The sequence below is a fragment of the Bacillus rossius genome, chromosome 17 (assembly GCF_032445375.1).
Source record: "Bacillus rossius redtenbacheri isolate Brsri chromosome 17, Brsri_v3, whole genome shotgun sequence".
Lineage (NCBI taxonomy): Eukaryota > Metazoa > Arthropoda > Insecta > Phasmatodea > Bacillidae > Bacillus > Bacillus rossius.
This window is the reverse complement of record NC_086344.1, coordinates 35,246,389-35,273,888: the sequence shown is the minus strand read 5'-3', so window position 1 is coordinate 35,273,888 and position 27,500 is coordinate 35,246,389. Positions and strand designations below refer to the sequence as shown.

Genomic DNA, 27,500 nt, shown 5'->3' with positions numbered 1-27,500 from the left:
AGTATTTAATTAATGAAACGAAAACACAAATTAATTAATTAATAAGTTACAAATTAAAGACAAGCGAAGTATTTATACAGTATTTACATACACTATTCCAGACGTGAGAGTTCTGTTACGTCACACGTATATATAATTGTGGAGGCCCGTGATTACTTAAAAATGAGCATACAAAACATAACTATTTACAACACCCTGACGTCCGCTGACGTACCAGGGCGCACGCGGGTGCGTTCCTGCTCGTAGCACTTCACAGCCGGTGCACTAGGGGAAACATACCTCCCTTAGGCCCACGTCGGTGGACAGGTACGGCCTCTGCATCTAGGAGGGCACGACTGTCGTCAACGTGTCTATGCTGCGGGGTCCAATAACAATTGTTCAACATTGACCACTTTACAGCAATAGCATAAATCATTTTTCATCGGCCCCACAGTGCAGGTGGTTAGCCCTTTTACGACTGGCATGAACTCACCAGTTGTGTAACTTGTTAATGTGTGCTCACACGAGGGATATTTCTGTGAACTACACAATTCTTTGTTTTTCTTTGTCGGGGTGTGGGTGGCGACCCCGAACTCATGTAATGGACTCTAGTTGACAGATTTTCTCAACTACGCCCACACAGGACCGCCGGTTAGATGGAATGTGTGGGGGAGAGGGGGGTTAGTGTGGACAGTCATGATATATCTTTCAGTATTGACAGAGAAAAGCTAGTAATTTTTTCAAAGGTTGGCTATTCTGACTAAAATCATATGATGCAGTAAGGAGATGAGGATTGTATACTGTTTCTTAATATATATGGTTACATGTTTTTGTTGATTCCTGCTATAATTTTGCATGCTTGTAAAAGGTAAGATATTTTCAAACTTTTATTTTTCATGTAGTTTTACTTCAATAGTTCTAAAAGTATGTTTTGTCAACTTATCTACAAGAGTTATGTTTTAGACAGGCGACTGCCTAATGAGGCCACTAATGAAATAAATGGCAACTATCCAGAAGAAGACCCAGGTGCTGTTGCTATATCTCCCCAGGTTTCATTTGAAAATGTGGAGGGGAAACAAACTTTCTGTTGCAGATGTGACAGCTGAAGGAGCCACCACTATTCACAATGAAAAGGAGTCTATTGGTGGACCAGTAACACCATCTGCAAGTCATGTAAACGTTTCAACTACAAGTAGCTCTAATCAAAGTATTCTACATCAGAGTTATTCTGCAGCAGGTCTACCAGAAGTTTTAAGACTAGAAAGCATTTTGCCTTTTCCAAAAGCTGGACCTCGAAAAGAAGGTACAAGGGGAAGGAAGCGAGGTAAATCTCGAATCTTTACTGATACCCCAGAGAAAAGAAGGTTAGAAGAATTAGAAGAAAATGAGAAGATAAAAAGGAAAATAAAGATGATAAGCAATCCCAGAAATCAAAGAGTAAATCTAAGAGGGAAGTAAAAACATACTTATTTAAATCAAAAAAGCAAGTCAACAGAATAACACAGAAGAAAAATGGATCCAAAACAGAAGAATCTGATGGAGGAATGGAACTTCTGTCTGAAAATGAAGGTTTTGATTTTAGTGATAGTGACAGTGAGTTCAGTAGACCAGTACCTTTGACAGTGATCAAATAAAAAATGGAGACTTTTTAATGGTCAAGTTCACAAATACAAAGGATAATGCTGTGTTTTATGTTGGTCAAGTGCAAGTCAATGGCAACGAAGAATTTGAAGTGAAATATTTGAGGAAAAAGTGTAACAAATTTGTTTTCCCAGACAGGGATGACATTTCTGTTGTGCCAAGGCAAGAAATTTACTCAAAACTCCCCAGACCAAAATAAATGAGGGGAACTAAACGAACTGCAAATTCTTTTACATTTGAAGTAAATTTTTGTGATTTTTATATGAAGTAATTAGAATGCAGTATGGAAAAGTATTTGGTAAAATTGGAACTAATGTGTTTTTAAGGCCATTACACCTACTGCATAATGAAAGATTATAAAACTATCAGTTTTTATAGCCTTATCTCAAATTTGTTAAATTTTATATTTTTGTAGGGCCTAACAATATTAATTTTACGATTACTTACCTATTATATGTGCTGTACTTACCAGTGCTTTTAAAAATAACTGTCACTTACAATTTCCTTTGAAATAAATTATTGCAAACATACAAAACTATTCCTGTCTACACTAGCCCCATGAATAATTTTGATTTGTCCACTTTAGCCCCTAGATGGGGCTAAAGTGGACGAATGTAATGTAATCACAAAAATAAAAATTTTCATATCTAAATAAAGATAGTTGGGCAATGCTTGGATTACAAAATGTAAATGACTATAGCCTCTATGTGTTGCTACATCAAAAATGGCTATTTATTTGACCGTTAGGAACTTCAAGGTAACGTGAAAAAAAGTGTCCACACTAACCCCCTCACCCCTACCAATATTTTTAGTTAAGCCCTGTAATCTCGCCCACTGGCTTCTTAATGCATTATGACCCACATCACCTTGCTACAGTTTTTTACGTAAGTGTTCATCACACGCACCTGTCCTATCAATTTGTAGACGAAGGCTAGAGAGCACATAAATAAACATTCACCGATTAACACATAACTCTGCGTAGTCACATTGATATGACCATAACAAGCATGTCGCGTCGAGCTCCGGCTCTCGAAGTAACCAGACCACGCAGCGCATGTAAGAGTGCCTCTGTTTAATAAAGGCAATGTTACCAGTATGCCGAGCATATGATTTCGTAACAGACTAGAACACCATTTAGAACTGCGTCCTTGGTGGCTACAACAGCCGGGGGTATTTCTGCTGGGCCAACACCTGCTGCCTGCCGGCGACGTGGCGATGTCATGCCATGAAAAAGTAGTCTCAAATGCTCTGTCACCTAGCACACAGGCATGACTGCTAGTTGGCACCTACGGCAACCAAAGTCATCTCGATTCAGCGGCAGATTGGCAATATGCTTCGTATCTAGCGATCCTTCACTTGTGTCCGTAAAAAGAATTTATATTGACATCCCCATAGACGTGCAATCGATGCGCTGGTGAACCTAGTATTTTACTGACACAGCTTTGAAATGAAAAATGTCATTGGGTGACAGGCTAGCTCGTGATGTATTGTTGCAGTTCCAATCCATTGCCTGAGGTTAACATTGCCACACCAGTTCACACTACCAACATGACTCTGCAGGAGTGGAAGTAACGTCAACAATATCACTAATTTAAATCTTAGACGACATATTGCATCTGGATGATTGTAAAATAAGATATAAATTTCACTTGAATTGATAATGCAGTCCATCTATATAATTATAATCTTAAAACAATATATTTAAATACACAACACTGGCAGCAGCTGGCCGTCATCACAGGGTGCTCTCCTACAGCGATAGATGGTACTGGAAGCTGGGCTTTGCTTATTGCCAATGGCAGTACATTAACAAACAAAATAACTCAACCTGTTTTTTATAACTTCAAACTCATTCTTCCATCTTGTTTACGAATTTCATTAGTATAAAAGTTAACCATGAACAAAAAAGTTACAAATGTGGAAAATATCTTTCAGATTCTTAGTTTTAGCTTAGGATAATCCGCCATTTTTCAGTGATGTATTCACTGTGAACAGAATCTATAAATTGCTTTGTATATATAATCACTGTAATACTAGAAATACTATACCATAGATAGTTAGGCAAAAAAAAAAAATAATTTCAGCAATGCAACATCTGCATTCATTCTTCACTTATAACACATGGTATTATAAATATTTCACTGCATAGCTTGTGCGCGTCGTGAAGTTTATTTCATCTTTATTCCTACATCCATAACGAGGCGTAAAAGTAGCGAACCATACTTAAAAATTGTCATGTGCAAAATAAGCCAAATCATCCTGCTCTGACGGTTCGTATGCCGATGATAGGTATGGGCGCCCATGCACTGGAGCTAGACTCGACAGTGGTTCTCCCCTCATCCCGCATCTGTCCACACACGGTCTCGCGCCACTCGGTCGCACTCTCAGGGTCCACGTGCCGTCGAACTCGCGCCTCACTCAACTCACCTGTCGGAACTCCCGCGGAGGCCTGGCGTCGCCGCTTTCTCACCCACTGTCCATCATTCTGGAACTGACTGGAGCGGTTGTGACCTGTGACGTCATCCCGGGCCAAACCCGATGCTCGAAGCGTCCGGAACATCTGCGCTTATTGACGCCACTCCACGCCCTCTCAATTCCCAAGCCACTCAGGGATAAATGACGTCGGGGAAGGAGGGGGTGGGGGGCAAGGGGGTGACCGCGCGAGCCCATCCATACCGCCCTGGTATCATTGTCTTCCGCGTTCGTAAACGTAAAATTTTTAAAACCTCATATATATATATTAATATAAATAATTTACACATTACCGTGGCCATAACTGCATGTATCGCATAGCGTTTAATGTTTCCAATGAATGCTTTTTAGCTATAGACTTGTAATTTCGCCCCACTCTCAGAGTAAACTCGCGCATTTAAAAAAAATCTCGAAATTCAACACATTCACCCCGGTTTTTTTATTACCCTTTCTCCCTCTCTATCGCCGCAGTCCAACCACGTCCTTTTTGCAGGGTTGGGAAAAAAAACCCGGGATTTTTAAAACAAAAAATATACGCATGTAGATTTTTTGACATTACCTATTTATTTTTTCCTCAAAACGTCTGCCTTTTGATTGGGTTTCTGAAAAATCGATTTTTTTAAAAACAGAAAACTTGTTAATATTAAGATGTTTGAAAACCTTCTACTAAGTTGTATAGGTAATCCAAAATTAAATATTTATTTTCTAAAACTTGAAAAATTTCAAAAGGATTTGTTATAATAAGCTAAATATGCTCGAGATCTGTACTTTTATGTGGATCTGTAATTTGCGTACGTAATTTGTATATGTTGAATATGTTGCAGTGTAATAACACATGCTAATTTTTATTTATATTAAAAATGAAAAAAAAAAAAGTGGTTTACTGTTTTTTTTTTCAGGTGGGTTTTATTGAGAAAAAAAAAAAAAACGCAACTCAAAATCTGCGGGTAGGGTTCATGGCTGCCAACCCTGCTTACTATAAAAACAAAGTGTGTGTGAACGGTTAATGGTTAACCGTACAGTCGACATAGGAATAATTGAAAACGATGGTCGAAAGTGTTGACGAGATAGGACTGTGTCACTGACGGAAATGATAAAACTCCTTGAAAACGACCAGATGGCCAAAATCATAAAGTTTCAGCGTCTTCACGACACTGACTCCAAGAAAAAACTGAGATTTATTTGAAACCAAACTTGATCACGTGAAAGGGTCATGAACGCACTTCGATGTAGACCAGATGTTACATCATAATAACGACCGGACATTTTAAAATATTGTTACCTAGGAATGAGCCAATCAAATCCTCAAATCTTCTAATACCATCAAATTCTTAGTATTTGATGGATTCGATATTAGAGAAAAAATATTCGAAGAAAAATATTGGAGGAACTAGAGTAAATTAAAAAAAAAATAATTCAATACTAATAACCTTTGTAGTTTACTAGGTCAATTTTTTTCTTCATATATTTTCTGTTACCATTCCCCGAGATGTACTTTTAACACGTAGTTATATAAATAAAATTTCAATATGCATTGGTTCCGAAAACTTAGTTTGTGAAACAACCATTTTAAGGGGAAAATGTTTCAACACCATGTATAATATTTTTATTTTATTGTACATTCGTTTATATATTGCCCTTTACTCTTAAATACGGATTCGAGCATATATATTCCAGGTACCTACTCTCTGGGATTCAAACTCGGATTCAGATTAGATAAAATTGTGATTTGACCCATCAACTGTGTTATCACATGGATCGTTAAGGACCGTCTACAATTGCAATGCCCTTAATTGTGTCCGACAGACAGGGACGTCGGAACGTTTTCATGATGTGGGGGAGGGGGGGGGGGCGAAAAGATGTATCGCACTTACCTCAGTCCTAGAGCGGGGGGGGGGGGGGGGGGGTCCGGGGGTCCTCCCCCGGAAAATTTTGGAATTTTAGATGCAACATTGTGCTATTTAATGAGTTTCCGAACCAAAATATTAAATATACCATTCCAAGAATTTGATGACGTAGTCTGTATTAAATACGTACTACTCTGACAGTAGATGTAATACAATTTGAATAAAATACCATCTATGAATTTACAATCATTTTACAGTATATGGACAATCATAAATTTGATTTTCTAATCAATGTGATCACCAATGCAAAGTTTGTAACTACTGGTTGAGGAAAATACTACTAGGACCAAACATTTATTCTGGGAAAAGGAGGGGGGCGAAATGCTACTCTCGCCCCCCCCTTTTCCGACGTCCCTGCCGACAGACACTGATCGCTGATTGGTCCACGTGACCCTCTGACGTCATGAGAGGCGAGGACAGTGGTCCGAATCTCCCTGGTTCGAATTCATTGGTCAACTCGAACACCAACATCCCCCCTCCACCAAACAAACAGAGTCAATTGGTAGCATAGAAGAATGAACACGCGTGATATTTTTCCGTTTTAAGAGGGGAAACAGAAAATAAAGGACGTTTATTAGATAATGTTCGCAGGATCATCAGGAAGCGGTTACCTGCAGTATAGGTAACCGCTCCCTTGTTGATGGCGACTGCAATCTCGACCAGAAACGTCGGTGAATTATGTGCCAAGGACGCGGCTACAACCCAGAAGCCAAGCTACTTCAGGCGTTTATTATAGTTTACTTTTGCCTTACAGAATAAATATATATCATTTACCTCGTACGGACTCAGGGACGTCGGAACAGGGGGGGGGGGGGGGGGGGGGCTGCAGGGGCGAGTCACCCCCGTGCTGTTATGCATGGGAGGGGGGAGGGTGTACGAGAGTAGCATTTCTACCCCCCTCCTTTTCCCAGAATAAATGTTTGGTCCTAGTAGTATTTTTCTCAACCGGTAGTTACAAACGTTGCACTGGTGATCACATTGATTAGAAAAACAAATTTATGATTATCAATATACTGTAAAATGATTGTAAATTCCTAGATGGTATTTTATTCAAATTCTGTTACTTATACTGTCAGAGTAGTATTTAATACAGACTACGTCATCAAATTCTTGGAATGGTTTATTTAATATTTTGGTTCGGAAACTCATTAAATAGCACAATGTTGCATCTACAATTCCAAAATTTGCCGGGAGAGGACCCCCGGACCCCCCGCTCTAGGACTGAGGTAAGTGTGATACATCTTTCCCCCCACCCCCCTCACACACTCATGAAAACGTTCCGACGTCCCTGTACGGATTTCATAAGTTGAATAAACATTCAAAACTTAGCTGCGTATGCACATTGACGCTCTGTATTTCCTGCCCTCTAAGTGAATACGTTAAAGAAACCGGTACATTCAGACATCGCAACTGCAGACACAGGGTTGTTTCCTGTGCGACAAAGTGTTGACGTCAGTCATATGTTGTGGTCGGGCCTCAAAAAAGAGCCAGAGCTCGAGCCTGCTATTGGTCCGATGCGGAGAGGGGTTTGAGAAGGGGGGAGGGGAGTGGAGGAGGGTGGGGAGAGCCGAAACGAGGTCTTGTAGCTTCCACCGGCGGCGGCGTTGCGGCAACGTCGTCTTCGTCGTCGGCGGCGGATTACGACGACTCCCCGGCCGTTGTTCACGTGAACGAGTGAGAGTTCATGACGGCGGGTGCGGTGAAGATGGGAGGGGGGGGGAGGGGAGGTGGGGATAGAGGGGTGAGTGTGGGGCCCTCTTCGCCCAGACGTCCGCGCCAGTAGCCCCGGGAGACGCCCGCGATGCCGTCGACGCCTATGACGCCGGTAGCCCTGCTGCTGGCGGGCTGTCTCGCCGCCGGATGGGGCGCCTCGCTGGACGAGGCCGGCATGGAGGTGGTGAGTCCATCCGGCGCTGAGGGTATCCTCCTCCTCACAGACGAGAGAGACAAACGCCCGATCGTGCATCTTCGGTTTTTTTTTGGTTCATTGTAAAAGGTTAGGTTAGCTTTAGGGTGACTTGATGTAGGCTTTTGGACATACGCCATTGCTTAGCTAAGAAATGCAGTATACAATGCAATACTAATGCAGATACTAGAAGCATATAAATGCCAATTAAAAAATTTAACTTAATTTAAAAAAAAAAAAAATTGTGCTCAATTTCATTCCACAGCCCATTTTTGATTGTTTCCTTGAAGTTTGGTGGTGTGAAAAATGTGTTTATTGACTTGTAAACAAATGATTTTTTTTTGTATTATACTAAAGAAATCTCAGCCTCAACACTGCTCAGAAACCGCATTTACCAGTTAGAGATAATATATTTTTTTTTTTTAGTAAGTTTATGTAAAGTGAGATGGTGGATGGTGCACTGATTAACTTTATAATCTTGAAATACTAATTATATATTATATCTGAAATACTAATTATATATTATATCTGGCGTATGTCCAAAAAACTTACATCAAGTCATGCACTCCCATTGCACAAATCTTTCAAAGATAATAGCTTAGGGTTACTAACTATTTCACACCGACCATATAGGACACTAAATCCCACCTAATAGAGCGGGGTGTCTAGATGAAAATTGGTGCTAATTTAGCAGTTTTTGTATCTGAAAATAAATTATGCACCTGGTTGAAATATTAAATTTTTTTTGTATTGGCCTAATAATTTTTTGAGCAATGAATTTAATACATAAATATATGATAATAAAGATAACTTTATCCGTTTCCAACTCAACGCAATATCAACATAAACATAACAGACTAAGCGCGGACGAGTGATGCCACCTGTCGGCGTCAACATGAACTATTTGGTGGCCAGTGAACTGCGGAGTGAACGGAGCCTCGCAATGTCGCAATACATATAACAGGTGTTGCGGCGCAGGCGGGAAAATATTTTTTTTCAATTTTATGCAGGTGTGTGAATTGAACTTTAAACAAGATACGGGAAATATCACGTCCCGTCCTGCCTACGTACGGGATAATTCTTTTAGTCACAGAATACGGGAAATCCTGTACAATACGGGACGGTTGGCAACCCTAGGTTAGCTACATTATAAATACTTTAAAACATTGTTGGACGGTTGATTTGGTTAGGATGGCTACATTAAAGATACTGTGAAATCATGTAAACGGTTTTCCTAGCCCTGGATAGCTACATATTAAAAAAAGTTATTTGCTAAGCAACCTATAAAATGATTCTACAGTATTTTTAATGTAGCTATACTTACAGGGCCGGATTTAGGGGAGGGCAACCGGGGCGAAAGCCCCGGGGCCCCCACAATAGAGACTTCGGGAAAAAAATCTTTCAAATTCCGACAAGTAAACACTAGTAAACATCTTTTCTTTTGATATTATTTTTTCGCTGTTTTACCTTTACCTACAGTACTTTGTACATACATGATTGTATTATTGTTAAATATTAACAGAAATATTCATTAATACTAAAATTTAATTTCGTATAATTCTTGTCTCCGATTATATTTATGTTTGTTTTTTAAATACTAAGAGAATTTACTTGATTTCACAATAAATTATTTATTGGAATACTCGACTGAAAAAAAAAATTGTTCATTTTATTTGTAAAATAATTTGGGGCCAGGGGGCCTCCGCTCCTCTGTTGCCCCGAGGCCTCCGGACCTCTAAATCCGGCCCTGGATACTTACCTAATATAACCAACCATCCACAATGTTTTAAAAGTATTTATAATGTAGTTAACCTATCCTAATCGACCGCAAAATTTAATGCCACACCGGTTTTATACAATGAGATAGAACGGGAAGAAAAAAAAGCGAGCATGAACTTGGGGGAACTTCGGGTGTGGCTCTCTCGTCTGTGAAATGAAGGCTTCCCGTCTGTGGCTGAGGAGGCGCGCCCAAGGCCGTATGACGGAGCGCAGAAGGAACATCCCCCCGTGGCCTTTGGCTAGTAACAGGGATTTATTTTTTTTATCGAACAGAGGAATTTTGAAAAAAATTTAAATTGAACAAGTGTATTAAAAAAAACCTAATATTACTAATGACTAGAGACCTGAAAAATTCGCGGGTTCATTTCGTGTCATGCTAAAATTCAAATAATTATACCTTAGTGCTGCTTGTGTCATTGGTTCACTGTTAATCTGGAGGACTGAGGGCCAATTAGAGACCCTCACTCATAGAAGTGTCGAATCACAGGCCACCCAGTCGAGACGACTCACAAGTCAGCAGCCAATGAACAGTTGGCATTTGCCCGAGTGTGTAGAGGATATTGGAGTCTATCCTGGAGGTCATTGAAGCCGCGAACTTTTCCGGTCTCTACTAATGACTAGAGACTGGAAAAATTCGCGGTTTCATTTCGCGATATTCTAGAATCCCTATGTGTTTAAAATTTTGCTGCTTCCGTGATTAGACCACAGGTCCTCTGAAGCACTCTTGAGCCAATGAATAATCCTCAACGAAAGAAGTATCGAATCAAAAAAAGCATTCTAGTTGATCGTTGTCACGAGTCAGTAGCCAATGAGCAGATGTAATTTGTCGAAGTGCATAGAGGATCTTGGAGTCTATCCTGTAAGTCATTGAATTCACGAATTTTCCCGGTCCCTGCTAATGACTAGGGACCGGAAAAATTCGCGGGTTCAATGACCTCTAGGATGAACTTTATAGTTCTACGTACACTCGGTCAAATGTCATCCTCTCATTGGCTGCTGTCTTGTGAAGGTGTCCCAATGTAGCGGCCTGTGATTCGACACAGCTTCGGTTGAGTGTTTCTCACTGGCCCAGAGTCATCCAGGTGAGTTGTGAGCCAATAGCAGAGGCAGCACTGAGGTATACCTATTTTAATTTTAGGCTGTCGTGAAATGAATCCGCGAATTCTTCCTGTCTCTACTAATGAAACTAAAAGATACATTCCCCCATGGACTCTGGCGAGTAAAGGGGATTTTTTTCTCTCGAACAGAGTAATTTTGAAAAAAAAAAAAAAGTGTATTTAAAAAAACCTAACATTACTATTGACACTAAAACACTGACCTATGTCCCTACAGTAAGTATCCGTAGTTGACGTGGCTTGTTACACAGTAGCATGCCGTCTTCACTGATAGTTTGCGAATGTTTTCATAACTTCCTTGGTGGAGGCCCCTGACCTCTTTGAAACAGGGTGAAAGTGCCACAGGATGCGGTTAACAGGGGACTCTGAAAGCAAGGTGAAGAATTTTCCTGGTACAAGTTCGTGCAATATTTTACCGACTGCAAAAAAAAAAAAAAAAAAAAAAAAGATACGAACAGGTAAATATTTTACTGTTTTAAAATTGATGCTGACGGTGATTCTCAGTAGTATATATTGGTCGTTCCTGCGCCTGGTGCCGGTGTGAGGTACCGACCGCCATATTGAATTTCTGACGTCACAGAGGCCATATTGGATTACCTTGAACTTTGAATTTCACCTTGATATCGGCAGCCATTTTGGATTCCGCTTTCTTTGATTCCACCTTCTTGGGTTCTATAACGTTGCACTTTTCGTTACGCCCGCCATCTTGGACTTGTACGTCTAGGCCAACATTCCAAGACACAACAATAAGGGATTACAATTTTAATATGCTTCACCTGTACATTAACCACATTCCATAGTGCTCTATATGACACGGCCAGATCCTTTATTTTCAGGCAACGGATCCTGGTGTCCTATCACAGTTGCCGATCTGTTCTCCAAATTCATGGCGCTTGCGCAGAGCTCACTTTTCCGTTGATTCTGTCCAGGTGACGGACAGTTTTGTCCAGATAGTTTCGCTGTCATGAAGTTTCGTTTGACACACCAACACGCTTTGGCGCGTCCCCCCTGTGTTCACGAAAGTGACTATGTACGTGTAACGGCGACAGATTCGGTTCAGCCATCTTGACGAAATCAAACGGGGGGGGGGGGGGGGGGGGGGGGGGGGGAACGAGCTCTGGGCATGCGCGTAACTCGGGCAAACAGAACGGCAACGGATAGCACACTTTATGACCGTTAAAGCGTACAAAATGAATTCCAGGACAGTCTCGCTATCATAAAGTCTCACTTTGGCACACCAACGAGTCACAAAAGTGACTACAACAAAGGGAACTTGCCGTGTCCTGTTGCGGTGTGGCACACAGAGGAAAAGGTTTGTTTGAATCAAACAAATATTCGTTTATACATGGCGAAACAAATATTTACTTAGGTGGAACAAAATATTTTGTTAGCTTAGCAAACAAAAAAACTCGGGAATGAAAAAAAAAATTATTTGTTTACAAGTAACCAAATATACAGTTGAGTTGACAAAATCCTTTTGTTGGGTCAACAGAATATTTCCTACTACAAAATATTTGTTTGAATAAACAAATATATATTTATTTCGCCATACACGAGCAAATATTTTGTTGAGGCAAACAAACCTTTCTCTCAGCGCGTGTCCACGTGTGTTGACGGTGAAAAGGGAGGGGATGGGGGGTTGTACAGACCAATGGTGTCTCCAGGAAGACCTCTCGGGCTGGGCTCACACACAGGAGGATGCAGTTAATAATCACGACATTGCCCTTGGGATATTCACAACATATATGGTCTCAAATACTGACATTTAGTATTTTCGTACAAAAATTATGATTGGAAGAAGTGTTTAGCATATTGACGAAAGTATTTTAAGTTAACATTGATATTCCCTACAAAGAAATAAGAAGTAAAATTTGGGCTCGGAAGGGGGCTATCGCCCCCCTTCGCCCTTCCTCTGGAGTCGCGCTTGCCCCCGGGGTCTGTAGTGTCGTGTGTTGTGTGTGAGAGCCGTCTCGGAAACCGTATCTTGGTACGTGCGCCGACGGAAAAGGAAAAGGACGCCGACTACGGGACGTGCCAGGCAGTGGCGTAGCCAGGATTTGTGTATGGGGGGGTTTTAAGAAACATGCCCCCCCCCCCGTATTAAATACGGGGGGGGGGGGGGGGGGGGGTCCGGGGGTCCTTCCCCGGGAAAAATTTGGATTTTAAGGTGTAAAATAGTGCTATTTTAGCAGTTTTCGGTACTTAAAATTAAAATATTGTAATGGTAATTTTTTTTATTAATTTTAATATGAAATTTGTTTGAGTGATGAATAAGAAATTAATTAAAGATATGGTGCTAAAAAGGGGGGGGGATTGAACCCCTAATTACACCCCCCCCCCCGTGCGTTACGGGACACTTTTTCGTGTGTGCAGCCGGCGTTCATCGATTTATAAGACGTTATCGCGTCAAAAAAATATGTATTTTTTTTGTACTTTTACAAGAAAAGTTCTTGGGAACTCGTTCGCCAAACACGGCATATCACTTGTAAAACTTCAAGGCAGTTCTTCGTACCATTTGCGATTCTATTACAAAACCCTGACTTGCAGTTTTACAAGTTATTTCGTTGGCAACTGCGCGACGGCGCTTTCGCAGCCCCTACAACCCCTCCCGCGTCGGTTGTGCTGCCTGGCGCCTTTGAATATATATACTGTATAGAAGTCGCCAGCCCAGGTTAAAATTTAATTTCTAATACGGTTTTGAGGTAGTTGGTTAATTCACCGCCGCAATCGCCACCATCTCCAGGGCATCGACTTGTGGTGGTCCCTAGCGGACAAGTGCCGAACTCTTCAAACACCCCTTCCCCCCTCCCGCTGAACGACCTTGAGCTGCAGTGAATGATGGATTGGAGGGTACGGGGGGGAATGACAGCGGGCGACAGCGCTACGCTCTAACGTGTGCATAACAACCTTAGACGATACAGGGCGTTACGGCAGCGCACTGCAGCGGTGAAGCTCCCAACCTGCTCCTCATACGCTTCTGAAAAAACGTAGAGTAAATCCTATCCACTCGCGACTTCTATACAGTGTATATATATTCAAAGCTGGCGCTGTGGTGGAGGGGGGGGGGGGGAAGAGGCGCCCGATGGAACGTCAAGGTCGCGCTTGGTACGCAGCCGCAGCTGATCGCGGCGCACGGCTACCCGGTGGAGACGCACCGCGTGGTCTCCGAGGACGGACACGTGCTGGTGCTGCACCGCATCCCGGCCAGGAGTCCCTCCTCCAGACCGCCGGTGCTGCTGCAGCACGGCATCTTGCTCAGCTCCGCCGTCTTCGTGGACATGGGGCCCCGGCGCTCGCTCGGTGAGTCCCCGAGACACCCCCACCCCCCGCCTTCACGTTGTACCAGCTTTGAATATATATATATATATATACTGTATAGAAGTCGCGAGTGGTTGGCTATAATATAAGGAACAAGGAACAGACAAAGGAGGTAGGGCTGACGTCACAATTGTGGTCCGTTCCTCCGTTTAAGGTAGCACTTTTTCTTGCGGTAAGTGGAAAACGACCGTAGACCGTCCAGTCCAAACCATATACAAATAACTAACTATCTCTTGTTTTGTTTTCATTCCGTCTTCCGTCGGTGCGTCGGTAACATGGCCAGTACAGTAAAAGTTGGCAGGTATACACGGCCGGTACAGTGAATGGTAATAAACCACCACGCAAAAATAAATCCGTAAGATATTAAAGACGTCCGTAAAACCGTAAAATAGTATTAAAATCCGTAAAACTTACGGACAATCCGTAAAAGTTGGCAGGTATGAGTATATATATTCAAAGGTACCAGTGGCGTAGCCAGGATTTGTGTACGGGCAGAAGCCATGAGGTCGTGACGGGTCCCAAGCTTTCAAATATCTTACACCTACTGTATTTAACCAGGGCGGTAATTATAAGCAGGTGGTGACTGGGTAACTCTTCAAGCTAAAGCTAATTGTTTCCAGGAATAGGCCAGTTCTGCCGAAACCCAACCATTTTTATTCCTTTTTTTTTTTGTATTGTCGAGCTTCGAGCATGATTTATGATTTTGAGTGGACGTGGACAAGGCACTTGTATTGATCAAAATATCTTTAGTTAATTTCTTACATCATCACTCAAACAATTTTTTTATTAAAAAATTAATAATATTTTTACCATTACAATATTTAAATTTAAGTACCGAAAAACTGCTCAAACAGCACTATTTTACACCTTAAAATCCAAAATTTTTCTGGGGGAGGACCACGGACCCCCGCGGGGGGGAGGGGGGCCTTTATGCTTCTTAACCCCCCCCCCCCCCATCCCCCCGCGGGGCTACATTAAAGATACGGAGAAAGAAAAGCGAGCTCTTAGCTAACCTGCTTTCAGATAAGATAAAAAATGGCTAGAGGGGGGGGGGGGGGTTAGAACCCGTAAAGCCCCCCCCCCCCCCCTGGCTACGCCACTGCATTATACGATCACGTAGTGTGCTTAGTTGTTATAGTAATAGTTTTTGAACTTATGTTTGAACACATTTCAAAGGTTGTTTTTTTTTGACGTTATAACCGTCTTACAAATCGATGGAGCACCGGGCAGCACGCACGGAAAAAGCATGACTCATTGTCACGTTCCGCCTGAGCCGAGCGTGCAAGAACCGGCCAAACACCACTGTGCGAGAAAATCTTCTATAATAATAATAATAGTAATAATAATAATAAAAACAAAGGTTAAGGCGGGCCTTTTAAAAAAAAAATATTGACATTGATTTGATTTCAGTTATTTCTATAACTTATTTTTCGTGATTATATTTAAACAAATTATTTAAATTAAATTTGCAAACACTGTAAATAATATTTGAAAATTAAAAAGTATGCAATTTTCATCAATGTTTTCTTATTACGTTATCGCGTAAAATTACGTAAAATTATCGTCCGTAAACCGACTTTACAAACAAACCCCCCCCCCCCCCCATGGGCGCAAATCTGTAGGATTTCCAGGGGGGGCCCGTGAATTATGTGGTTTAAGAATTTTACGCTAGAGGTCAACCGAAACAAGTCTTCTCTGGATGATAAGCTCGTATGTTATACACTTTATTTTTACGTAAGTGATATTAACAATAAAGCAGAGCAACATATGTTTTAGTAATTATTAATTAATGACTATAAGCAGTGATCTCTCAAACATGTTTGAATAATTTGCTAACCTAAATACATAAAATATATATGAAAAAATATATAAAAATAATATACGTGAATATAATGCAAATATATAACACCCCACCCATACATTACCATTTTCCAAAAGTGTTTATTCTAATTTCAATTTAAAAATAAATTATTAAATTAAAATAAAACAAATATTTAAGGGGGGCTCCCATACAACAAACGTGAAAACAGAATAAAATTTCACAAATGATGTATTTCTGTTGCCGCTATAACAAGAAATACTAAAACAGAATAAAATAAATATTTAAGTGGGGCTCCCATACAACAGACATGATTTTTTTTGCCGTTTTTATAGATAATGGTACGGAACCCTTCGTGCGCGAGTTAGACTCGCACTTTGTCGGGTTTTTTTTATGCCACATCACATAATTACTGCGATTCAAATGCTGTTCGTGAAATTCTTTGTTCACAGTTTTTGATGCGCCCTAAAAACCCAAAGCGCCAAAGCTAATAAACGGATAAACATCAAATGAACGATCGAATCCTATTAAAACCCTTAAAGACTATTTTATTTAGTAAAGGCATCAACCAGGTAAAAAAGAAAAAAAACTTAATGACACAAATGAAAAATCTCGGAGATAGAACTATGAAATTTATCCTTCAGCTAATTGAACTACATACATTTCTCGGCTTATATTTAGTATAATCAGTGTTTTGGCAGTGAATTATTTAGTTAAAATATGCCGCTTGATTAGTTATTAAAGAGACGCGTTTGCTTCCTTATTAACTTAAATACGGATGTGTAACGTTTAAATACTTCTTTCTCACTCTTACTTCTGTTTACTCGTGCAGTGTTGCAGTTATCAAATAACAAATGTTATAAAGTGATTATCGGCCATGAATTGTGAAAATTATCGATTGATAATAAAAGGGGAGTGATTTTAAATTCCATATTGACGAGGAAAACAATTATTCCCTGTATATTCACATGTAACGTACAGAGCAGCTAGCCTTACAGAATGAATATGAGCTAAAAAATTCCAGAAAATGGTATATAAGTTTCAGTTCGTAAATAAACTAAATTCTGCTATAATTACTGTTAAAGTATTAAGTTGTTTATTTACTGGAAAAAATATTACATAATCACTTAAATAAAATATATTACCTAAATAATAGTCACTACTTATAAAACAATCAAGCTTACCAGGTGAGAATCAGATTCTGTTTTCCGTGTCTTCCGCGTCACGAACTTATCCATGTTGATGTTTGCCAAGAAAGCAGAAGACTGGCGCACACGAGAGCAAAACCACTTTAAAAACAGACTACTTGAAACCTGTAATACTGTCGATTCAGAGCACAAGGTAGTGTGGGTAACAATGGGGAGGAAATGCTAACGGAACCTTACCCTAGCTTCGTCCTTTGGAATGAACGGTTTCTAGGAATTAAGGGTTTCAAAGTTCTCACTGGAAAACTCCATACCATGGCTTTCTCAGAAGGGGTAAGGGAAAATAACTACGGAACTCGAAGGTATGAATGTAAAGCATGTCAAAGTGTCTGTCGTCGTTGTAAATAATAATCTGATATATATATGATGTGTACACCATTAACTTTAAAATCACGAAGTGGGGCCTCCCCAAGGGGGGGCCCATTAATTCCAAGGGGGGCCCGGGCCCCCCTGGCCCCCCCGGGATCTACGCCCATGCCCCCCCCCCTTTTTTTTAAACAAAAATCCTTCGAGTTACAGAAGTGTAATTATATACGCATGGTAAATCTGATATTGATAAAATTAATAACAGAGCTGTGGGAAAAAAAAGAGGGGGGAAGAGTTTAATGCGTTGTAATGCATGTGTTCCATGACTGTCAAACCGATCTTAAAGCTGACCCCACAATGATTCGTCTCATCTGTTCGTACGTCAGTCACGTTGACTTTCGGCCAATCAGATGCCTGGAAAAAAAAAAATTCCATTCGTCCGTCCGCCAAAATCCAAGCGTGATTTAACTTTCGACTGACAGAACGATGACAAGCCACCACAAGAATCCACAACAAAATCGCAGTCCCGTAAGAATAACATTTGCACCAGAATGCCCATTTGTGTACTACTAACGTGCCATTGTAGACACTCCCCGTACCGTGAGATCAGTCTCCGTTCCCGCGTGATTGCAGAGCTGGTTTCTTGATATTGTTACGATTTACCGCGGGTTCGTAAAGGATTGTCCAATTAATAGATTTTACTACACACACAGTTTTATTGATGGCCACTACTTATGTCACTTACAAATAATCAATTGCACTTAAAAATAATGTTGCTTCCCCAGTCACTCAGTTTTCACGCACCGCACACCTCGCTGGGCCGCACCTCTGGCGCAACTCTCGCAGGACTCCGCCGCCGCCGACGCACTTGCCTTCGCCGAGGATCCACTCGACGCCTCGCTCGGAACTCCGCCGCGGGACTCCGCCGCACCCGCGGCACTATCGCCTGGAAACTCCGCCGCGGGAGAACTCCCGACTTAACACTTAACTGACTCAGACCGGCGTCTCGGGCATATATATAGGCCCAGACACCTTCCAGAACTCTCGAGCGCGGCTGGGGCCAGTCGCGTCATTCCGAGCCAAACGACGGCAGAAATCTCTCTAAAACACGTGTCGGCGGCTCGCGTTAACTCCGCAGCTGTCAGGTTTCGGATGTCAAACTAACAGTGCCGCGCGGGGGGAGCGGAGGGCTGGAGGGAGATAAAGCGGCGACCCAGGTACGCACGGCACATCTCATGTTACGGCGGCATGTGATGTCAGCCCAGATAGCTCTGCACCTGCGCGTGACGCGGCCTTGCTCACGTTCGTAACAGTATTTATATATTTTGAAAATTTGTCGGGTTGTTGCAGGCTACGCGCTGTCGGACGAAGGCTACGACGTGTGGCTGGCGAACGCCCGCGGCAACTACTACTCCAAGCACCACGTGAACCTGACAGAGAGCGACGCCTCCTTCTGGGACTTCAGGTGAGGGGAGTTGACGTCAGCAGTTCCTCTTTCTCCGGCCGCGTCATCGTTTGCCACGTATCATCAGAATGTAATCTTCAACAGCGCAACAAATTAAGATTTAATTTCTGTGCTTGTTGCGTAAAGGGGGTTAAATCAAAAATGGTTGAAAATAAGTATACATTGCGATATTTTAATTATTTACTTTTAAAATTGATAAGGGGGATTATAGACATTATTTCAAAACAATCAATGAGTTTCCAAAGTTATAAAGCAGTTAATAAAGCTAAATAAAAAAAATTCAAGAAACCTGATAATTTCCAATCGCAATTGAACTATGATTTTGGACTTAACCCCTTTTACGCAAAAATCACAGATTTATATTCCTCATCCTTAAAATTTGCATTACTGTTAATTGAGTAACCCAACGGTGCGAAAATGAAACACCAAAATAAAATAATTCTCAGCACAATCTTATCAACACGAACATTTTTTTTAAAATTTATTAAATAAAGCTCTTAAGTGACAACGTAGTAAGACATCGAGATTTTCTGATTGACCGAAAATGGAGTGCAGTATTAAGAAAGAATTTTGCCCTTGGTGAAGTTTCCTTAATACTTATATTTTGCTTGCGAGAATGCGTAAATTACATTATTGCGCTTCCACACAATTTTTTCTTTGTAAATGGAGCAGAGATATTTATGAAAAATTACCGCGTATCATCAGTAATACTTGGTTCGGATTCTCACCCGGGCATTTTTTGCTTCGAGTTGTCCCAGCACCTACAATAATTAAAGTTTGTTTGCAAACCGTTCCCTGAATAGCTTTACAGTATTAAATGGGCACAGTAATAAGCACAAATCAGTGGCGCAGCCAGGATTTGTGTATGGGGGGTGTTAAGAAGCATGGCCTCCCCCCGTATTAAAGTGGGGGGTCCGGCGGTCCTCCCCCGGGTAAATGTGGATTTTAAGGTGTAAAATAGTGCTATTTTAGCAGTTTTCGGTTCTTAAAATTTAAATATTGTAATGGTAAATTTTTTTATTAATTTTAATATGAAATTTGTTTTGAGTGATGAATAAGAAATTAATTAAAGATTTGGTGCTAATTGGGGGGGGGGGGGGAAATGAACCCAAACACCCCCCCCCCTGGCTACGCCCCTGAGCACAATAAAACAAACTAAAATCCAATTATTGAATGTGCGATTATCTTTTCCATGGTTTTTAAAAAAAAATAATCATACTTGAAAGTGACGTGAGTGGGTGCGGGTGCGGCAGCTGGCACGAGATGGGCGAGCGCGACGTGCCAGCGGTGCTGGACCACGTGCTGGCGCGCACGGGCGCCGCAGACGTGCTGCACGTGTGCCACTCCATGGGCGCAGCCATGCTGCTGGCGGCGCTGCACTCGCGGCCGCAGTACAACTCCAAGGTGCGCGCCGTGTTCGCGCTGGGCCCCGCCGCCTACATGCGCCACGGCCGCAGCCCCGTCTCCAGCCTGCTCTTCGTGTCGGCCGAGACCTACAAGGTGCGCCCCTGGCCCCTATCCGCTATCACCTATCCCCTAGCCGCTAGCCGCCAGCCGCCAGCCCCTATCTGCTAGCCCCTATCCGCTAGCCCCTAGCCGCCAGACGCTAGCCCCTAGCCGCCAGCCACTAGACACTATCCCCTATACCCTGGCCCCTGGCCGCTAGCCGCTAGCCACTAGCCCCTGGCCGCTATCCACTAGCCCCTAGCCGCTATCTGCTAGCCCCTAGCCCCTAGCCCCTAGCCCCTATCCCCCGGCCACCAGCCGCTAGCCGCTCGCCCCTATCCCCTTGCCGCCAGCCGCTAGCACCTATCCCCTAGCCGCTAGCCCCTACCCGCTAGCTGCTAGCCCCTAGCCCCTATCCCCTGGCCGCCAGCCGCTAGCCGCTCGCCCCTATCCCCTGGCCGCCAGCCGCTAGCACCTAGCAACTATCCCCTAGCCGCTAGCCCCTATCCGCTAGCTGCTAGCCCCTATCCGCTAGCTGCTAGCCCCTAGCCCCTATCCCCTGGCCGCCAGCCGCTAGCACCTAGCAACTATCCCCTAGCCGCTAGCCCTTATCCGCTAGCTGCTAGCCCCTAGCCCCTATCCCCTGGCCGCCAGCACCTAGCAACTATCCCCTATCCGCTAGCTGCTAGCCCCTAGCCCCTATCCGCTAGCTGCTAGCCCCTAGCCCCTATCCGCTAGCTGCTAGTCCCTAGCCGCTATCCTCTAGCCCCTATCCGCTATCCTCTAGCCCCTAGCCGCTAGCCCCTATCCTCTATCTGCTATCCCCTAGCCTCTATCCCCTAGTCGCTAGCCCCTATCCCCTATTCTCTATCTGCTATCCCCTAGCCGCTTTCCCCTATCCTCTAGCCCCTAGCCGTCAGCCCCTAGCCCCTAGCCGCTAGCCCCTAGCCGCTAGCCCCTATCTGCTAGCTGCTAGCCCCTAGTTCCTATCTGCTATCCCCTAGCCCCTATCCTCTAGCCGCTAGCCCCTATCCGCTATCCCCTAGACACTGCCCGTATTTTTGGCCAACATGCAATACGTACAATAAGATGCAATCTTTAAAATTACGCAGAAAATTTTCCCTTGAAACAAAGTTATGACGTTTAGCAAGAGCAAGAGTCTCCCCCCCCCCCCCCCAAGTGAGAGAGTGAGAAGGGGGGTGGGAGGAGTTTTAATTCCCAGGTAACGACCGGACAGAAAAGAGAGGAATTTTTTGGAAATTGTACAGAAAAGGGGAATTTTTTTGGAAATTCGACAGAAAAAAGGGGAATTTCTGAAAATCGACATAAAGAAGGAAAAAAAAAGGAAAAGGGGGGGGGGGGAGATTCTTCGGAATTTGACAAAAGAGAGGGGGATGATTTGGAGTTTAACCTCATATATATATATATATATATATATATATATATATATATATCCAGGCTCTAGTCATTTTGTCACTGTCCTACAGAGGGGGGATATATTTTGCGTTTATTTACGATTTGGCAACAATGTATCACATTTTCAATTGTTGATATTTTCTCACAGTGAAAGGACTTTAAAATGAAATAATTGACGATTTCATATTTTTTTATTATGCATAAAAAAAGAATTATCAAAACAAACAGGGCTCGGGGGGGGGGGGGGTGCGTAGAAATTCTTTTTTCTACAGTTTCAAGTTATAGAGTTTGTGACGTCATACCAATTGCGTGCTTTGTGGACGACTGTTTTTTTTTTCTTTTTTTTTTGCGTTGGTAGCGTGTTGCGTCATTCAATTCCTCGCGTGGGTTTGCGAACTCGGCCTTGGACCTTCAAAACCCTCGAGGCTGGGAAGGCCGTTCCCTGCCCCCGTGACCCCGAGGGAGGTCAGGGCAAGCACGGCGGAGCACAACAGCACAACTCCACTAATATTCCCTCGTACGCGATACTTATAACTAGAGACCTGAAAAATTCGCGGGTTCATTTCGTGTTATGCTAAATTTCAAATAATTATACCTTAGTGCTGCTTCTGTCATTGGTTCACTGTTAACCTGGAGGACTGAGGGCCAATTAGAGACCCTCACTCATAGAAGTGTCGAATCACAGGCCACCCAGTCGAGACGACTCACAAGTCAGCAGCCAATGAACAGTTGGCATTTGCCCGAGTGTGTCTGTAGAGGATACTGGAGTCTATCCTGGAGGTCATAAAACCCGCAAAATTTTCCGGTTTCTACTTATGAGCGATTTTTTTTCCTAACCTAACTAAAAACTAAGTGTGTTGGGGAGGGTTCCGGGTTAGGGAGGCAGACTAGATGCGTCCCAGGTCGAAGCCCATACGCTCTAATCATGCAGGGTGTTAGCCATGCAGGAGAGGTAGCATGCATCGTGTGCTAGGAGGTGGATTGTCCAGCCATGGCAGCGATTGGCGCCATGACTAACTCCCCTCACTGACTATACTAGACTAAAAACAAGATAAGTTGAGCTCAGGTAAAACCTGCACAAACACAGGGAAAACCCCGGGCTCTGACATGCGGGATGCAAAAGTTTCATGCATTAATATCAAGCAGCAGGCTTACGGGAAAACAGAAGGATGGATCTGGAAGAAGAATTGGACAGAGTAGAAAAGAGTCTACCATGCGGGGGGGTTGGGGGCTTGGACATTATGAGCTTACGGTGCTGTGCGTGATGTTTGTTCACCCTCCCCCCTTTTTTTTCCAAACATTTGATTCTGAAGTGAAAAACCTTTTCACAGCCGGTAGAGTAAATACCATAATCGAAATGGTAACGTGTATTCAACGAATATTGCTGAATGACTCAGGGCAAAAAAAAAAATTAAAATAAATATTTTGGAATTGAAACATCTTTACAGCCGGTTACAGATGGCAGCACCCATGCATGCTTTAGTTTACTATCCAATACTGAAGGGAGGGTCGCTCGTGGAGCGAGTCGGAGGAGAGAGGGGAGAGAGAGGGGACACAGAGGGAGGGAGAGAAGGAGTGGGGGAGTGGACAAGAGAGGGGGAGGGGGAGAGGAGAGAGGGGAGAGAGAGGGAGGATAGAGGAGGAAGGAGGAAGGGGGAGAGAGGGGAGAGAGAGTGGGAGAGGGGGATGGATGAAGAGGGAGGGATGGAGAGGGGAGAGAGCGAGGGAGAGTGAGAGGGGGAGCGAGAGAGAGGGAGGGATGGAGGGAGTGAGAGGGGATGGAGGAAGAGGGAGGGATGGAGAGGGGAAAGAGAGCGAGGGAGAGAGAGGGAGGCATTATGAGGGAGGGATATAGGGAGAGAGATAGCGAGGGAGAAGGGGAGTGAGAGGAAGAAAGGGGGGGAAGGAGGGACAGAGGGGGGATGGAGGGAGAGGGAGGGATGGAGAGGGGAAAGAGAGCGAGGGAGAGGGAGGGATAAAGAGAAGGAGAGTCAGAGACAGAGGAAGAGAGAGAGAGAGAGAGAGAGGGGAATGTGTGTGTGTGTGTGTGCGCAGGACGCGCTGCTGGCGGCGGACGTGAGAGAGCTGCTGCCCCGACAGCCCTTCTGGAGGCGGCTGGGCTCCGTCATGTGCTCGGAGGCGGCTCCGTCCCCCAGGCTGCTGTGCGCCGCGGCGCTGGGGCTCATGTTCGGCTCCAACACGCCCAACCTCAACATGGTGGGCGGTGCATTCACTCTCTCACTCTCACACACTCTCACTACCGCTCACATTCACTCAAGATCACATTCACGCACTCTCACACACTTACTCACATTCATAATAACGCTTACAATCACTCACGCCCACATTACCACTAGCCCACGCGCACACACACGTGCTCTCACTCTCACATTCACAGGAACGCTCACACACTCTCACGCTCACTCACATTCATACTAACGCATTTGAATATATATATATATATATATATATATATATATATATATATATATATATATATATATATATATACTGTATAGAAGTCGCGAGTGGATAGGATTTACTCCACTTTTTTTAGGAGCGTATGACGAGCAGCTTGGGAACTTCACCGCTGCAGTGCGCTGCCGTAACGCCCTGTATCGTCTTAGGTTGTTATTTACACGTTAGAGCGCAGCACTGTCGCCCGCTGTCATTCCCCCCGCTACCTCCCAACCAATCATTCACTGCAGCTCAAGGTCGTTCAACGGGAGGGTGGCGAAGGGGTGTTTGAAGAGTTCGACACTCGTCTGCTAGGGACCGCCACAAGTCGATGCGGTAGAGATGGTGGCGATTGCGGCGGTGAATTAACCAACTACCTCAAAACCGTATTAGAAATTTTTAACCTGGGCTGGCGACTTCTATACAGTGTATATATATATTCAAAGCTAACGCTCACATTCCCTCACGTTCACACGGCGACAGTGCAGAGTTTCCGTCAAATAACGTCCCGGTGGCAACAATTCAACAGTACCACAACCCGAATGTCGGTTCAAGGGTCACAATAGAAGAGCAACTCGAAAACAGTTTTTTTTTTTTTTTTTTTATAGATAAGCCTACGCGCGAGTACTGCTTTGTTAGTTTTCTCGCTTGCAGCGCCAAAGAATGGCTCTTAACCCAATTAGTGGAGGGTGAACATCTAAACTTTATTTGGCAACAGGATGGAGTCCCTCCCCATTGGAATCTCCTTGCACGAGAGTGGTTGAACGTCCAAGTCCCTGACCGTTGGGTTGGTCGTAATGGTCGAGACGACAGAGCTCTTTTTCCGCTGGCCTCCACGTTCACCTGATTTAACACTATGCCATTTATTTTTTTCCTTCCTTTAATTTCGGGGCCCTACAGACTTGAAATTTAGCACGTAGAAAAAAATTACTAACGATATGTATTTTTAAAATAGTTTTACCAACACCCTTGTATAATTTACGTAAAATTCAAACATATCGCTTCCATAAAATTTAATATGCGGGAGGATATCTGGTGCTAAGACGAGACGGCCTAATTTGACATACAATTAATTAAATAAATAAATATATATAGGGCAAGTTAAATTTTGAACACTTGAAAGACTTCCAGATCTTCAAAAACCAGGAATCAACATCAAAACTTTATTCTAGTTAAAGCTTCGTTCGGTCCTTCTCTACCACGAGTCTTGGTTACGTCCTCCTGCATGCATGGCCGTAGTCAGGACTTCGTGAAGGAAAAAGGGGGGGGGGGGGGGTGTTACAGTATAAACATTTTACCACTTTAATGAGCAAGTTTTTCTTTATAACGGATTAAAAAAAAAATGATTGCCACACTGAACTCTCAGGAAATACTACATCACGTGACGTGACTTTGCTTGAGAAAAGGAAACGGAAAATTTTTATAATTAGTTTTTTTTTAATTGTTTTTTTTTTTTTTTTAATACTTTCGTCCCGCTTCCATCATTCCTACTGCAGAAGCAGCCGGGATGACGACAGAAGAGGTTACCAAACACACGTCAAGCTTGCACGGAATATACGCCCACAGTATCAACTGTGCAGACCGGGGAATTGAATCCCTGTCACCTTTGAATATATATACTGTATAGAAGTCGCCAGCCCAGGTTAAAATTTCTAATACGGTTTCGAGGTAGTTGGTTAATTCACCGCCGCAATCGCCACCATCTCCAGGGCATCGACTTGTGGCGGTCCCTAGCGGACAAGTCTCTAACTCTTCAAACACCCCTTCCCCCTCCCGTTGAACGACGTTGACGTTTTTTTTTCCTAACCTAAGTTAAAACTAAGTGTGTAAGGGAGGGGTCTAGGTAGGGAAGACTCTAAGTGCGTCTCAGGGCAAGCCCTATACGCTCTAAACATGCGGGTTTTTAACCATGCAGAAAAGGTCACGTGCATCATGTGCTAGGAGGGGATTGGCCAGCCATGGCAGACGTTTTTGCCATGACTAACTCCCCTCACTCTTAATTCTAGACTAAAACTAGATAAGTTGGGCCCAGGTAAAACCTCCATAGACAGAGGGAAAACCCTGGGCACATACATGCGGGATGCAAAGGTCATGCATTATTACAAGCAGGTGGATTACAGGAATAGAAGGATGGTCCTGGAAGAAGAGTGGGGCGTGGTAGAAGTTCTACTATGCAAGGGGTGGGGCACTTGGACTTTTAGTCCGCATTGGTTTGGTCAGGTCTTGTCTTTTGGGGGCGGCTTATGCCGTTTCCCGTCGTGCTGCCAGTTAGCACTCATTGTGGCTGTGTAATATGATCGTGTAAGTGGGGAGGTCGCGAACTGTGGCGTCGGACTAGACTCCAGAGTGGTGACATAGCTTCAGGTCGACCTGTCGCCAGTAAAAGGCTGTCGGTCAGTTAGAGAAATTGCCACCATCTGTCATTGAAAAGTCCTAGCTGCAGTACTACGCTGTGTGAGCTGCGGTCGCGAGCAGGGCATCGAGCCAGACTCCAGAATGGTGACATAGCTTCAGGTCGACCTGTTGCCAGCAAAAGGCAGTCGGTCAGTTAGAGAAATTGCCACCTTCTGTCATTGAAAGACTCTAGCCTAGCATCTACGCTGTTAATCTTCGAAGGATAATTTACTTATTCCATTAGGGCCCCGCTGGGCCAAAGCACGACTATTTGATTCGCTTGATAGTTTGTGTTGTGCAGTGTGTAGTGGGATGATGTGTGCTTATATATAATTGGGGCCTAATATTAACTTAACTTAATATTAACTTAATGTACGTGAGCTGCCAGCTTGTGTGCGTACGCTCCGCGCGCGTGTTCTCGCGCTCGGAGCAGGGGGAGGGGGCGCGCTGATTGGTCCGCGGGCTGCCGGCCAATCAGAGAGCAGTCCCGCCGCGTCCGCGTCTACGGCGGGCGGTGTGACAGGATAGATTTTGGGCGTTTATATTTCTCATTAATGTCTGGATCATAATTTCCTAATGTAGAAATATGTGGATTTAAACTATTTGCGCATTTATCGTAAAAAGTTTGTGTAGTTCTGATGTAGAAGTCTTGTAAGGTTTCCGACTTCGTTTCACGATGCAAGGCTGCTACAGCACAATACACTGGGGCGTCTGTAACTGCCCGAATACATTTGTTTTGTACTCGTTGTAGCTTTATTAAGTGCGATTTCGCAGCAGTTGCCCATACTGGGGCTGCGTACGTAATTATGGGGCGAATGAGTGCTTTGTAGAGCAGCAGACCATTTTTTACTGTGCCTCCACATCGCCTACTCATG

At 43.5% G+C, this 27,500-nt stretch overlaps 1 protein-coding gene across 1 annotated transcript in view; it reads left to right on the top strand.

The window, feature by feature from the left end:
- Positions 1-7,770: 7,770 nt before the first annotated feature.
- The window catches only part of LOC134541012 (lipase 3-like), a 30,028-nt gene continuing 10,298 nt past the window's right edge, over positions 7,771-27,500 (top strand). Inside the window, exons 1-5 of the mRNA XM_063384138.1 lie at positions 7,771-7,896; positions 13,913-14,099; positions 18,798-18,912; positions 20,166-20,412; positions 23,830-23,991. Of these exons, the coding sequence (XP_063240208.1) occupies positions 7,801-7,896; positions 13,913-14,099; positions 18,798-18,912; positions 20,166-20,412; positions 23,830-23,991 (807 nt within the window). The 5' untranslated portion in view covers positions 7,771-7,800. The remainder of the gene's footprint in view (positions 7,897-13,912; positions 14,100-18,797; positions 18,913-20,165; positions 20,413-23,829; positions 23,992-27,500) is intronic.